The following is a 14,465-nucleotide window of genomic DNA, read 5'->3' as shown; positions in this document are numbered from 1 at the left end:
CTGAGCTGATCTGAAGCCAGGAGTTTCATTTGGATCTCTCACAGGGGTGCAGGGGCCCAAGGACTTGAGCCATCCTCTGCTGCTTTTCCAGGCCCTAAGCAAGGAGCTAGATCAGAAGTTGGGCATCAGGACACGACCCAGCACCAATATGGGATGCTAGCACAGCAAGCAGAGGCTTAGCTTACCATGCCATTGTGCCAGTCTCTAAAATATATCTTTTTTATAAGTAGAAAAGCTTCTGTGTTACAGTCCCTTGTGTTTGAAAAAAATAAAGAGGTTACTTCACAATCCCTGTTTCCCCAGTGTCCTATTGGTATTTGCTTGGTATTGACAATTAAAATTATTTACATGTTTCAAATGTACTGTCCACTACGTTTAAATCATTTATTAGGTCATTTAATATATGTCAGTTATTTAAAATGTTGAAATGGAGGGATAATACAGTGGAGCAGAATGTTGATCTTATCTTCAAAGATTTATTGTAATTTTTGTGGGAGGAGCAAATAGCTATAGTATGTGGAAGTAAGTGGCCACCTGGTACACATTAGAGTGTAAGAAGGGTAAGAGCTCAGCTGGGCACAGCACATCACCACAGGCCTCAAGGAGACCGTGGCTCCTGATCTGGTCTGACTTTGGGTAGGATTTACACTGGTGGAGAAAAAAGAACAGACACTACAGGGCGGAAGACTTACAGAGTCAATGAGAGAAAATATAGAAGAGTGAAATCTGCTGGGTTAGAAATAACATGAGGAATGTGCTGTCTTCGGCTGCTTTCCATCGTAACAAGATACTTTGGATCAAAGAGTTTATTAAAAAAAAAAAAAATTTGTGGCTCAGCACTGTGGAGGCCAGAGGCCCGGGACCATGGTCCCTGGCACCCGCCGCTTTGCTGCTGTGGCGTCTTGTGGCAGAAGGTAACACGTGCTGAAGCAGCTCCGCCTTCCTCCTCTAACCAAGACACTGATGCCACTGCAAAGACCCCTCCTCTGGCCTCATCTGCACCTGCTGACCTCCCAGAGCCCCATTTCCTAATACCCCAAACAGAGGAATTTAGAGATTCAGCTTCCAACACGTGAACTTTGAGGGGACACTTTCAATCCACAGCGGGTAGTCTGGGGTGTCCTAGAGTTATTTAAGTGCTGATGGGAGGAGACAGGCCACAGAGAACCAGTTGTTGACCGAAAGAACACTGTAATGGAAACTCAGAAACATCCATCTCACCATATGTCAGAGTCTGAGGACCCAGGGCACCTCCTGGTCTCCTGCAAGGTATCCATCCGGCTCCCCGGTCTGGAAATGTCACAAATTCTTGCAAAATTAGATGCACCTGGTGGAAAAGACTCCTGTATTCTGAAGTTGAGTTCCCCCTCTATAGTCTAAAAATTGTGATCATTTTTTCAAAGAATTTTTTTTTAACATTCATTTATGTTTATTGGAAGGGCAGATTTGATAGATGAGATCTGCCATCCGCTGGTTAACTCCTCAAATGGCTCCACTGGCCAGAGCTCTGCTGATCCAAAGCCAGGAGCTTCTTTCAGGTCTCCCACATGAGTGCAGGGTCCCAAGGCCTGGGACAGTCCCCCCTGCTTTCCCAGGCCACAAGCAGGGAGCTGGAAGGGAAGCAGTGTTGCTGGGATTAGAACCTGCACGTGCCAGGCAAGGACTTAAGCTGATATGCTACCGCGCTGGCCCCAGCAGCATCACCTCTACTCAGACTCTTCATGCTTGATCTCAGTCACATGACCCCATCTAGCAGCAAGGACAGCTGGAAACCTCAGGTAAGTTCTGACGCAGGCAGAAGAGGCATCTGTTGAATAACTAGCAACCTGCTATGATTTTCATTTCATCACCCAAGGAAACAATTACATTCCAATGCAGAAAACACTTGGTCCTACAGAATCTTTTTTTAAAGATTTATTTATTATTTCTAGTGAAAAACAGATTTACATAGAGAAGGAAAGACAGAGAGAAAGATCCTCCATCCACTGGTTCACTTTGCAAGTGGCTGCAATAGCCAGAGCTGAGCCAATATGAAGTCAGAAGCCAGGACCTTCTTCTGGGTCTCCCATGCAGGTTCAGGGTCCCAAGGCTTTGGGCCGTCCTCAAGTAATTTCCCAGGCCACAAGCAGGGAGCTGCATGGGAACTGGAACAGTCAGGGCATGACGCCATATGGATCCCGCTGCTTCTAAGGTTCAGGAAAGCATGCCACCAGACATCTCTTTGGACAGAATCATAAACCAAATGGAAGAAGGGTCCCACTTCCCACTGTGGGAGCTGAGGGGGCAGCTCGTTTTTTTTTTTTCCAACAGCTGGGACATCTTCACATACTCTTGCTGAGGGCTTTGACCCTTGAGGGCGTGGTACAAAGATGCAAGATGCCACGACCACTTGGGGCAGGTGCAAGGTGCATAGCAATGAGAGGACTTCCCGGGGTGGGGTCCCCCCAGTGCCCCATTCTGTGCTCCAGGCTGCCCAAGGTTCCATCAGCTGCTCCTGTCTTGGACCTTATTCCTCTTTGGTTCTGTGCCAGTCTCATAAAAGCTGCCTTCTGCTTGGTCAGTCAGGACAAATTTCAGTTGTCAGCAACCAAAAATTATTCCTAGCACAAACATCTCAAATACCAGTTATACCTGTATTGTCCATTAAAGTCTGTTTTTCTGATTGCCAAAGTTAGCAACAGGGGTCAGCAGGATGGCTCAATTGGCTAATCCTCCCCATGCCAAGTGCCGAGATCCCATTTGGGCGCCTGTCCCGGCTGCTCCACTTCCCATCCAGCTCCTTGCTTGTGACCTGGGAAAGCAGCTGAGGTTGATGGCCCAAAGCCTTGGGATCCCGTACCCATGTGGGAGACCTAGAAGAAGCTCTTGGCTTCAGATAGTGCAGCTTCAACCATTGTAACAATTTGGGGAGCAAACCAGCTGATGGAAGATCTTTATTAAAACAAAATTCAACAACAAATAAGTCCCCCTTCCTCCCACAAAACAAACTCAGCATAAGCCCATCACCCTTGTACCATTATTAAAAAAACAAATCAAAACAAAAAAATACCTTAAACAGTTTTTTTTTTTTTTTTTGGTTAGGCATGTGAACAGCCCTGCTTTCCGTATTACAAAAAGCTGTGATTGAAGCCCCTGCCACACATTTTTGCATCCCAAATTTGCCTATTACTCTACCTTACCCAGAGCAGAGCTTCTCTGAGTTCACTCAGTAGTTGGTCCAGCCTGGTGGAAAGCAGGTGTCACACTGATTCAAGCTTCCTTTGAATAAATCTATGCAAAAGTGGCAGACCGGTCTTACAAAAGGAGGCATGAGAATTTGAGTCCAGGTACACAGCTGGGCCAGAAAAGCAATGTTGCAGATAGAGCCATGCCCTTCTACTAGGGTGGAGGCTTCAGACACCTCGCCCAACTCTCGCCTGACCACGTGCACATGAATGTTAAAAATCAGGTCGCTGGGATTCAGAACTTCCAGAGAAAGCTTAGAATATACACTCTTGTGATAACATTTTACTTTATTTTTTAAAGATTTTTTTTCAAAGTCAGATATACAGAGAGGAAGATCTTCTGTCTGCTGATTCACTCCCCAAGTGATCATAACAGCCGGAGCTGAGTCAATTTGAAGCCAGGAGCCAGGAGCTTCCTCCAGGTCTCCCACAAGGGTGCAGGGTTCTAAGGCTTTGGGCCGTCCTCGACTGCTTTCCCAAGCCACAAGCAGGGAGCTGGATGGGAAGCAGGGTTGCTGGGATTAGAACTGGCGTCCATGTGGGATCCCGGCACATTCAAGGAGAGTACTTGAGCCACTAGGACACTGCTTCGGGCCCCTGATAACATTTTAACTGGAAATACATAAAAAAATATGCCAGTTGTGGGGATCTACTGGGGTAAACTCTCGCTTTGCATGCGTGGGATGCATGGACCCTGCTGTGTGTTCCAGCTGCTCCACTTCTCATCCAGCTAGCTGTTTGTGGCCTGAAAAAGCAGCTGAGGATGGTTTAAAGCCTTAGGATCCTGCACCCACACAGGCGATCTGGCAGAAGCTCCTGGTTTCCGGCTTTGGGTTGGCTAAGCTCTGGCCACATGAGGAGTGAACATGAGGATGAAAGATCTTCCTGTTTCTCCTCTCTGTAAATCTGCCTTTCCGATAAAAATAAATAAATGTTTTTTAAGAAAAAATGTGCAAGTTTTTTAGAGTAAATTAAACTGATCTCTAATTCAAGCACAACTGTTGACTAATTAAAAATGGATCCTTATTTACAAGTTCAAATAATAACTTCTGTTACAAAACAGAACCTGTGAGACATTTTTTGCTGTTACTAAAAACTTGAAGTGGTATTTGGAAATAGGGACTATATTAAACGTTTTTGTAAAGTATGATCTTTACTACTTCAAGCTTCATAGAGTTTTCAAGATTTGTTTTTATTGGAAAGGCAGATTTACAGAGAGAAAGATCTTCCATTTGCTGGTTCATTCTGCAAGTGACTGCAACGGCCAGAGCTGAGCTGATTCAAAGCCAGGAACCAGGAGCCTCTTCCAGGTCTCCTACGTGGGTGCAGGGTCCCAAGGCTTTGGGCCATCCTCCTCTGCTTTCCTAGGCCACAAGCAGGGAGCTGGATGATCCTGGTGAATGCATGGCGAGGATTGTGCCAGTAGGCTATGACGCTGCGCCTCAAACAGAATAGATAATGTCCCTTTCTTCAACTCCAGATGGGTTAAAATGAATTAGCAGTCTAGACAGTTTGTTTTTCTAATTTTTCAACCTATGTTCAGTCTTTATTATTTTGACTTTCAGATATTTTTTCCGTTATAGCCATATTTAAATGCTAAAATATAAGCCAATAGCTCTCATTTTTCTTCTTGCTGAGCCAATTTTTCTTATTTTTGCTAGTAACAAATTAAATTTTACTTATCTAAAGGTGGGATGGGGTGGACGGACAGTAGGGCACTCTCTCCCATCCACTGCTAGATTCTGCAAATGCTTGCCTCTGCAGACAGACAGTCGAGGCCCGGCCAGGCCAAAGCCAGGAGCTGGGACCCCAAGCCGAGTTTCCTAGTGCGTGGCATGGTCTGTGTCAGCAGGAAGCTGGAGTAATGAGCAGAGCCTAACCTACCTGGGCACCACGCTGTGGGATACGGGGTCACCTGGTGTCTTGACTGCAAGGTCAAATGCCTGCAGTGTTTAATTTTTAGTCATTGAGGACAATCATAATGGAATGGTGCTTTTTCTGCAGGATCAAAATCATTGATAATAATTCAGTCACTTAAGTAATTTATTAAGAAAATCCAGTATTGTTGATTAATAGCAAAAAAAAAAAAAAATGAAGAGCGGCTTCTCACATCTTGGGCCCCAACATTCCTTTGCTATTCACATCAAAATGCAGTAGTCCTCACATTTGTTACCATGGATTTCAAAAGAATAATCTACATTTCTAAAAGCTATTTATATAGAGCAACAAAAGAAACTGTAATTAACCTGGAGCCTTTCCATAGCATTGTCTTTGGGGTCCAAGCAGAACCCTGTCGGAGGGGACAGAGTTCTGTGGCCTGGTTCCAGTGTGTGTGACACCAGCTCAAGAACAAAAAGTCAATGGTGAATAGAAAAGGATGCTAAGCAAAGGGTCTGCATCTTTTGAGATCAAACAAATCGGTTGAAGGAGCTACAATAGCAGTGGTTACTCACAGGACTTTCCAGCAAGAGCCTGAGGGAACAGGTTGCTCACAGGGCTCAGAGAGCAGACGGACTGCTCACCCTCACCGGCTTGCAAGGATTCTTGGATTCTCGCTGGAGAATATTTCGGAAGGCCGGATGCTATGGATCCTGACTTCCGAAGGCCATCTGTCTCTCCAGGTGCTTGAACTGTGAACTGTGCATTTGTCTTCAGCGTGCATCCGATCCAGTTGCAGAGGACAGATCCCGCTTCCCTCCTCACCCACATTCTGCTTTGGTCTCTCCAGCTGTCAGGAACCCCACCCATTCCCACTGTGTTAGCCACTCCATGCTACCCCCGGGACAGGACTTCTCTCCTTACCATGTTCTTTGAAATGCAGATTCATTCAGGACATTTAGTTAGTATCACGATAGCCACTACATTGGAACTTAATAAAAGAACCCTGGAAAACAAGGATTTAGGAGATTTCCTGATATTTGGCCAATGGCTTAGCTTAAATTAAGCTGTATTTCCCGATTTCCTTTTGATAAGAACTCAAAAATCAGCCTCCATTTCTCTGGAAGCCAAACTACAAATTTATTTACGAAGGCAAAATGGACATTTTCCCTCCTGGGCAATATTCAATGGGGTGACACTTTGGATATTTCAACTTCTGTAGTGACTGACATTGAGTGAACTGCTATCAAAACGTATTTTCAAAAAGCAAAATGCTTGTAGAAACAGGTGACACTTGTCTTTCTGACTGGGTGTTCAGGTAACGCTTTTCTAGCCAGAATTCTATTTGCTCCTGGAGTTTGGGCTTCCCGGGGATCCTCCCCTGCCTCCCGCTTGTTTACCAGGGCGAGGAGGCCTGCATCTCCGCCTCTGATTGGCTGGCTGCGAGCAGATCACTGGCCCGGAAAGGCACCGTGCCACAGGGCCATGCTAAGTGTGGTCCCGCCCGCGGGTGGAATTTTAAACCCAGCACGAGCATCTGCCTTTCAAGAGAGCATTAACTGGCAGGACTGTCATCACACGGAGCCCACCAGATTGTTTTAAGGCAATTTGAAATAACCCTCGCCAGAAACAACAACTTGGGAGACCTCGTGGCTCAAAAAAGAATACACTGAAAGGCAAACGAACCCAAATGACACACATAGCTCTCCGTAGGATGAACAAAATCCGAGGCGGACAGAGACGTCAGCTAAGCCAACAAGTAAATTATACTACTTATATCCGGACTAAATGAAGCCACGACTTGGATGCTTTACTTGGCGCTTCCCAGCTACTCAGAGTAAACCAAACGCGGCCAACTTTCAAAGTGCATTTATGGTCGCCACAGAAACGCTTCGCCACGGCTTGCTCCGGGCTTGCAATCCCGCAGGTTGGAGTATCCAAGACGCTAGGTTCCTCCCTCGGTGTGTTGTTCTAAGTATGTCTTATCTACACTGTAGCTTTTTGTGTTTCCTCCCAAACTTTATGAAACTGTATCGATGTTATGTAATCCTGTTTCACAGGTCTCCCTCCCTCAACTCCCTTGCCTCTGACAAAAATAAGCAATGTATCCAGCACCCCAAAAGAACGCTATCTTCGGGTTTGTGCACCTTGGGGAAGCATGTGCAAAGCACGGTGTCGGGGAGGATCAGGACCGCGAGGCAGGCGATTAGGGGACAGCCACAGGCAGGAAGCCGAGCAGCTGATGGGTCCTCATGAGTCTCTTAATCTGCCCAGGACAACGAGCTTCAAGGTCTCTTAAAAACTTCATTTTCTTAAGGCTGCAAGCCGAGAAACCGGGGCAGAATACGCCCAAGACTGCCACGCCGGCAACCCAGGTCGAAGCAAGTGACTCAGGTGGACTGCGCGCCGTTCGCAGTCGGCGTGCGGCGGGGATGCGAGGCGCGGCCCCTGCCTTGCCCTCCGCTCAGCCACCAGCACAGCCAGCGAGACAGGCATGCAACGCACGGCCAGCACCCTCCTCGGGCCCAAACACGACCCCCGCGCACCCAGGGGCGAGCGCTCTCTCCAAGCTGGGCTTAGGTGAAGGCAGAAGAGACGAGAGGAACCCGCGCGGTAAGTCACGCAAAGGTGCTTGCTGCGGGCTGTGTCAGGTACTGGTTCCAAGCGGGCCCAGGCGGTGGCGGTGGTCCGAGGGGCTGGGGCGCCGCAGCCCAGGGACCCTTCACCCTTAAAGCGACCCTCAGGGTCCCCAAGACTCGGGTGGAGACCCTCCCCTTTCTGCGCCCTTTCCTCCTCCTCCTCGCCCCGCGGCCTTTCATGCGTCGGGCGGCCCTGGGGAACCTCAGGCTGCCAGCCTCTCTGCGCCGCCCCGGCAGGGCCGCCCCCGGCGGCGGGGACCCCGACCCGACCCCCTCCGGCCGCACCCCTGCCCCTCGCAGAACGAACGCACCTGCGGCCCCGCCCCCGGCCCAGCGCGGAGGCGGCGGCGGGCTGGCGAGGCCGGGCGGCCCGGGCCCCGGAGGCGCAGTCACCTTTCCCCGACCCCCGCCAGGCCGCCCACCCCCCGCGCTCCGCCAGGGAGCAGCCGCCGCGCTCCTCGGCCGCCCCGAAATCTAAACGGGGGTCCGTTCTCCGGCACCACAAACCAAATGGCTGAACCTCCCTGGCCGGCTGCGCAGCCCGCCCATTGGGCCCTCCCCCCCACGCCGCCGCCATTGGCTGCGGCCCGGAGACCCTCGGCGGCGATTGGCGCGAGGCGCTGCCGCTCGGCCGCGCGGGGCCGCAGATCCCGCCTCCGCGGCGATCAGGTTCGTGTGCGCCGCGGGTGCTGGGGGCTCGAGCACCGAGCGCGGAGCTGGTTGAGCCTTCAAAGTCCTAAAACGCGCGGCCGTGGGTTCGGGGTTTATTGATTGAATTCCGCCGGCGCGGGAGCCTCTGCAGAGAGCGAGCGCGAGAGATGGAGATGGACAAACGGATTCATTTAGAGCTGCGGAACAGGACGCCCTCTGATGTGAGCATTTGCCAAAAATATCTCGGGCGGTCCATTCTCCTACTTTGTGTGTGTGTATGTATATGTGTGTGTGTGTGTGCGTGCTGGAGGAGGAGGTGGGGGGAGAGGCACTTTTCCTCGAGGGGAGGGGGCGCCCGGGAGGTGTGGGGTCGGGGGTCGCAGGGCTGCGGGTGGGAGGGCGGCGGGCTGCAAGGCCCCCCAGCCCATTCCCGGAGCCCGTGCCGCCCGCTGCCCTTGCTGGGTGACTACCTGTGTGTGTGCGCCCGCGTGTGCGAGGTGGGTGCGAGGCGCTGCGTGCGAGTGTGCAGCGGCGGGGCGGCGGGCGGGCGCACGCGTGCGGGCCGCGGAAGCCTCTGGGCCCGCTGCTCCCGTGACTCGGCCGGGCAGGGACGGGCGCGGGAGGCGGCGGCGGCGGCGAGGGGGCCGCCCGCCGGATTTCCCGGTCCCGGGGAGGGGGGCTCGCGGCCACCGCGCGCCCCTCCCGCGCTCGCCCGGGCTGGCTGGCTGGCTCTCACGCGCGCACACACACGCACACAGACACACACGCACACAGACACACACACACAATAAGTTTTGGGCGCCGCGAGTCCGGTTTAGTTTGCGATCCGTGTGGGCCGAGGCCCGCGGAGTTGGGGGCGGCTCGAGTTGAAAGTGCGTCCTGGCTGCTTCGCAGTGATGAAGCGAGAGACTGGGGAGCCATATTTGTAACTTTGTAGTGTTCGTGAACGCGCCCTTTCTCTCCCTCCCTCCCTCCGCCTGCCTTCCTCTCCTCCTCTTTCTCCCTCACTCTTTCCACACCACCTTCGGGCCAGATGCTGAGGTTTCCTCCTCGCCCGGCGACCACCGGAGGACAAATTCGCGGCAGGGGGAGGGCTTCTCCACGCTGCCCCTGGGCGCCCGCGGTCCCCGCGCCTACCCGCCTCTTCCCCGCCGTTGCAGCTGCAACTTGCCCCGAGCCTCTGCGTCCCGGGTGCCTCCTCCTACCCCTCCCCCGTCCTCGCCCCCCAACCCCTTCCGGCCTCCCTTCAAGCCAGTTCAGCTCGGGGCGGACTCCCCGGCAGCCCCCTCTGCGCCCGGCTCCGACCCAAGCACAGGAAACTTTGTTAGGACGCGGAGCTGGGCGCCGGCCGGGAAGCTGGGGTGGAGAGGGGGACCCACGGTCGTGCGGGGCAGGGCGCGCGCGCAGCCCCGGCCGTGGACTTTTCGCCTGTCCGCTACTGTGAACGGCGAGATCTGGTGGAGGAGGAACACTTACGCGCGGATGGGAGGCCGGAGCGCACCCCAACGAGGGGAAGGCGAGCTGGGGGACGTGTTCCTGGCTCCTGCTCGCTTTCACGCGTGGCTATTTCTTGCGACTTGGCGGCTCGGCAAGGGGGGGGAACCCCGGGGGCTGCTGTGCGGACCCCGGCGGGACCCTCGCAGGCTCTGGGAAGCCCCGGAGTTGGGACTCGGGGGGGTGGGGGGGTGACCCCCCAAGTGCGGACCCGTCGCCCCTCCGGCCCGTTAAACCTGAGTCCCTGGCGCAGCCAGGCCTCGCTTCCTCTTCCCCTAGTTCCTCCCCCGAGCTGGAGTGAGACTTTTGAAAACAAGATCCTTTTTGTCCCTCCTTCTCTCGCCGCGGCCGGTGGACGTGCCAGTGCCTGCGGGGTGCCGGGGAGGGGGCGCCCTGGCCCGGCGGGAGTTCCTGCGGAGTGCTTCTCGCGCCGCCTGGACCCCGCAGCCCAGCATTTGGGGGGTGCTGGGTGTGGTGATGGGGGAGGGGGCCGAAGCCTCCGTCTTCCCGCGTACTTTCCGGAAGCCCCCGGAGGGGCGGAGAGGGTCCGAGTGATTGCAGCTGGCCGCCTGCCGCCTGGGAGCGCAACGGCAAGCGGGTCGAACCGGCTTTAAAGTTCGCGAGTGTGCGCGGCGGCGCGCCGGACGGGGAGGATTCTCACGCTGCGCCCCCTTGGCCCGCCAGCCTGGCGGCCCGCACGCCGGCCCCGGCCTCCGGGCGGGGTGGGGCGCAGGCGGCGGGGGAGGGGGCGAGAGCCAGCGAGCGAGGGACAAAAGGGGTGGGGGAGGAGAACCGGGGTTTTGCACGGGTTCCGGAGACAAACGGCTCCGGGGGAGCGCCCCCTGCGCCCTCCCTCTGCGCCACCCCCCACCCCCGTGGCGGGGGCGGTCTCCCGCGCGCACACAGACACACACACACACACCCACACCCACCTTCGGGACCTCTCCCAACTCGGCTCCGGGGCTGGTGGCCACGCCGCGACGGCGAACTAGGACGAGCAGCCATGTTCCCCGGTCTCGCGCGGCCCGCCCCGCCCCTCCCCCACGGCGGTGCGCGCGGGGCTCGGCGTGCGGGCTCGGCGGCTGCAGGCGGCGCGGGGAGCCGCGCGCCAGGCGGGCCGGTGGGCTCGTTCCGAGCAGGTTCCGAGCTCCGGCTGCGGCATTTGTGAATGTGATTTTTTTTAATTTTTTTTTTTCCTATTTTGAGACCCACCCTGGGGCCGACCCTGAAGGGCTCCAAGGCGTGCTTGGGGCCAGGGGCAGCGGTAGGGGGTGCGGTTGCGAGGTACGGCTGGGGAGAACCGCCAGGGCCCTTGGCGCGCCTGTGGCACGACTGCCGGGCGCCGAGCTGCCATTTTGTCACCGTGGCTGTTGTCGCCGGTGGGGGGTGGGGGCAGTGAAGTCTTGCGCCATCGACCCGACGGCCTCCAACGAGGAGGAGACCTTGGAAGTAGCGCCAGTGACCCCCCCCCCCATAGGGTTGTGTAAGGTGCTCCGATTGGGGTCTGCACCCCTCGCGTCGCTGGAAGGGCCGCACTCCACCGGAGGCGCCGCCCCTACCCGCGGCTCTCTGCCCTCCCGCCCTTCTCTCCAGGGTTCGCTGGTCCTCCTGCAGGCGCAGACATAGTTAAATGTAGCCTTAAGAACGGCCAGATCCCCCACCACCACCACTGCTGGCTCCTTGGGCGGAAGTGATGGGGTGGGGGTAGCCTTGCTCGGGAGGGGTCTGCGGGTGATGCAGGGTGGGAGAGAAGGGGGAGGGAAGAGGGGGTTTCTAAGGCCAGCCTGGAGCCCAGGATAGCCAGCCTCTTTCCCCCAGAGGCAGAGGTGTGGATAGAAGTGTTGGGGAAACGCCCTCCAGGAAGGTAGGTGCTGCAGGTGGGTGTTGTAGGGGCTTCCCTCCTTACTCTGTATTTTTGTCCCAGGGAAGGGAGTTTAAATAGTCAGTCGGAGTAACCCCTACCCTAAAGAAGAGACCAGGATCACTTTAGAAAAAAAGTGAACTGCCTTTCTCTGTTCTGTACGTCCCCCCTCCGTCTGCCGGAGCCATGTCCGGCCCAGACTGCCCTGCAAGCCGGCTCTGACTGTGACCTTTGGAATACATCGCATGATGTTTTGCAGGCTGACTTGCTGCCTAATGGGGTTCAAGGAGCCTGATGTTAACTCCAGTTTTGTGCGAGCCAGCTAGAGAGTCACTCAGAACATTGAGCCCATGTTGTCCTTGGTCACTGCCAGTTGAGTTTGGTTGCACACCGGACTTTTTGAGGCTGGGGACTCCGTAGGGAAGCTGGGCTCCAACCAGGGCCCAGGCCTGGCTTGCAATTCCCTGGGCACAGAGAGGGAGGAGCTTTCTGCTGGTTGACCCCAGTTGCATCTTTGAGGCTGTCTGTGTAAGGTGGGAGGGATGGTAATCCCATTTCGCCCTGGTTTGCTGGAGCCTTCAACGCTGGTCCGAGTACCACGGCGGTGACAGCAGAGGCTTGAGTTGAAAATTGATTGTTTACAGCAGTAACTGCTGCTTCTGCAGCACCTGGGCTGTGTGTGGCACATGTATGTAAGTAGATTCCACACACCATACAGCTCTGTGGGAGGAGGGAGCGTTCTTTTCTTGCTGCACACTTGGACAAGGGGGCATAGGCAGGTCATCGTGTGATGAGTCAGGCAGAGCCTGGATTCGTGCTGCGATCCTTGGCACCCCATCTTGGGGGACACTCCTTTCTTTCTCCCCTTACTTTGGAATGATGCCACCGGAGGGAGGGAGGGAAGGAGGGAATTAAGCTGCAGCTGAAGGTCCACGCATGCAGACTGCCTATCCTCTTGGGTTCTGGAGCTCAACATCCTAGCTCCAAGGCCACCATGACCTGGAGAGGACCTCATGCTGAGGACGGCTCAGCACGGGCACATCTAGTTAGTCTACAAGGATCTGGCCTGTTGGGTGCTGAGAGCAGGCAGGCAGGGAGCGGCCCCTCAGACAGCAGCTCCTATGGTATCATCTCCCGTGTGATGCCTTCTCTGTTGGCCTCTGACTACACAGCCAGGACACTGACCATTGGCCTGTCCTTAGTATCTGGGACATTGTATACCCCTAACACCTCCTGGATCATCTCCCTTAATCCTCCCCACAGCTCCTTAGCGGCATGCCAAGCGGTGTGCTGTTAGCCCTGTTCAGAGGGTGAATCATCTGAGGTTTTCAGGCAACGCCGGACAACTGGCAAGCAGCAGCCTGGGTCTTTGTACTGTGAAACCCGATGCCCTTAGGTGGACCTCAGGAACTGCTGGTGTCATCCTCTCGGGGTCCAGCGTGATGTTATTATTTTAACCAAAATTAGCAGGGAAGCATGCGGGATGCAGAGGTCCGGGCTCCACTCCTGGGTAGAAGTTGATCGTAGTCAGCCCCAAATTACGGCTGAGCTGCCTGTGTTTGGACAGCTCATGAGCTAAGAATGATTAATACATGTAAACATGGCAATGGCTTGGATGTGAAATACACACGCTGAATCCCAACCGAGTGAAATGTTACCCCTCCAAAGAAAGTTCCACCTACCTCCTTAGCAGACCTGTAAAAAAAAGCACCCAGTATGATTTTGAGTTTTATCAATTAAAAAAGATTCGTTGAAATTTGTTTTTGTTCTTACGGTGAAAGTGCTCGTGTGTCATGTTCTCCGTGTAGTTCATCCTTGGTTTAGTCGCCTGGGAGGAGGGACCCCAGGGTTGTTTTTGTTTTCTTCTCCAGCATGAGGCAAGCCTCGCATTTCTTTGGGCAGTGTGTCTGGAGCCTTTCCACATCTTTCTATATGTGCCGAGTAAAAACCGGCCTACAGTTTGCAGGAGCCGACCGGTTCGGTGGCACACAGCCTTCTTGTCCACTTCTTGTGTCTAACCAGTTCTCAGGGGCTAAACAGTGACCCTCCCCTGTGACTGGTCTTCTCTGGGTCAGGTGAAAGGAGTTCAGGAAGGCAAGCCTCAGGTTTTCTGGCCTGCCTGAGGAGGGAGGGGGAAGCCACAGACAGTCTTGGGGCCTGGTGGTCTTGGCCTGTGCTGTGTGCCCCCGGGATGTGTGTTTCCTGCTCTTGGGGCCTTCCTGTTCTCCAGTGTCTTTGACATGAGCTAGTGAGTGGAAGATTGACCTGGCCTGGAGAGGAAGAGAATTATGCAGGGGAGAGGGGTTTGGGGGTGGTTCATGACAAATCCTGGTTCACCTCACAGCATCCTGAACTTGGAGGCCTCAGTTCCTCCTCAGCCACCCTACACCACCAGTGGACTTGGTCTAGATGTCCGTGGTTGGTAGCACTGTTGTAAAAGCATGGGTTTGAGTTTTCAGTGCTGAGTGTCCCAGAGGTTCAGTTCAAATGTATCCCACCACACTGAGAAAATAACTTGGGGCCGTTAATGGTCTGTGGTGGAGGCTGTCTCCTTAGTGCCAGGCTGCCCGCTCCTCTACCTTGGCATCAAGACACTGCAAGGAAGCAGGGGACTCAGCTTAGGAGGGTCTCAGGGGTCCAGATGGAACACACCGTTGGAGATGCTAGCCACCTTGTCCTCCCCTCCCGGTCCTATGTTGGCCTGTCCTCCTCCTGCTC

The 14,465-nt window shown here is 54.6% G+C and overlaps 1 protein-coding gene and 1 long non-coding RNA gene across 4 annotated transcripts in view; one reads left to right on the top strand and one right to left on the bottom strand.

Annotated features, from left to right (window-relative positions):
• The window catches only part of LOC121149440, a 66,024-nt gene extending 55,424 nt beyond the window's left edge, over positions 1-10,600 (bottom strand). Inside the window, exon 1 of the long non-coding RNA XR_005882654.1 lies at positions 9,869-10,600. This is a non-coding gene — a long non-coding RNA (uncharacterized LOC121149440). The remainder of the gene's footprint in view (positions 1-9,868) is intronic.
• ANP32A (acidic nuclear phosphoprotein 32 family member A) overlaps positions 8,415-14,465 on the top strand; it is a 31,359-nt gene continuing 25,308 nt past the window's right edge. For all 3 annotated transcript variants that reach the window (XM_040970105.1, XM_040970104.1, XM_040970103.1), the window contains exon 1: positions 8,415-8,613. In XM_040970105.1, the coding sequence (XP_040826039.1) occupies positions 8,560-8,613 (54 nt within the window). In that variant the 5' untranslated portion in view covers positions 8,415-8,559. The remainder of the gene's footprint in view (positions 8,614-14,465) is intronic.

This window comes from Ochotona curzoniae, unplaced genomic scaffold (assembly GCF_017591425.1).
Source record: "Ochotona curzoniae isolate NIBS_2020 unplaced genomic scaffold, NIBS_Ocur_1.0 scaffold_4701, whole genome shotgun sequence".
Taxonomy (NCBI): domain Eukaryota; kingdom Metazoa; phylum Chordata; class Mammalia; order Lagomorpha; family Ochotonidae; genus Ochotona; species Ochotona curzoniae.
This window is presented reverse-complemented; position numbering and strand designations above follow the sequence as displayed.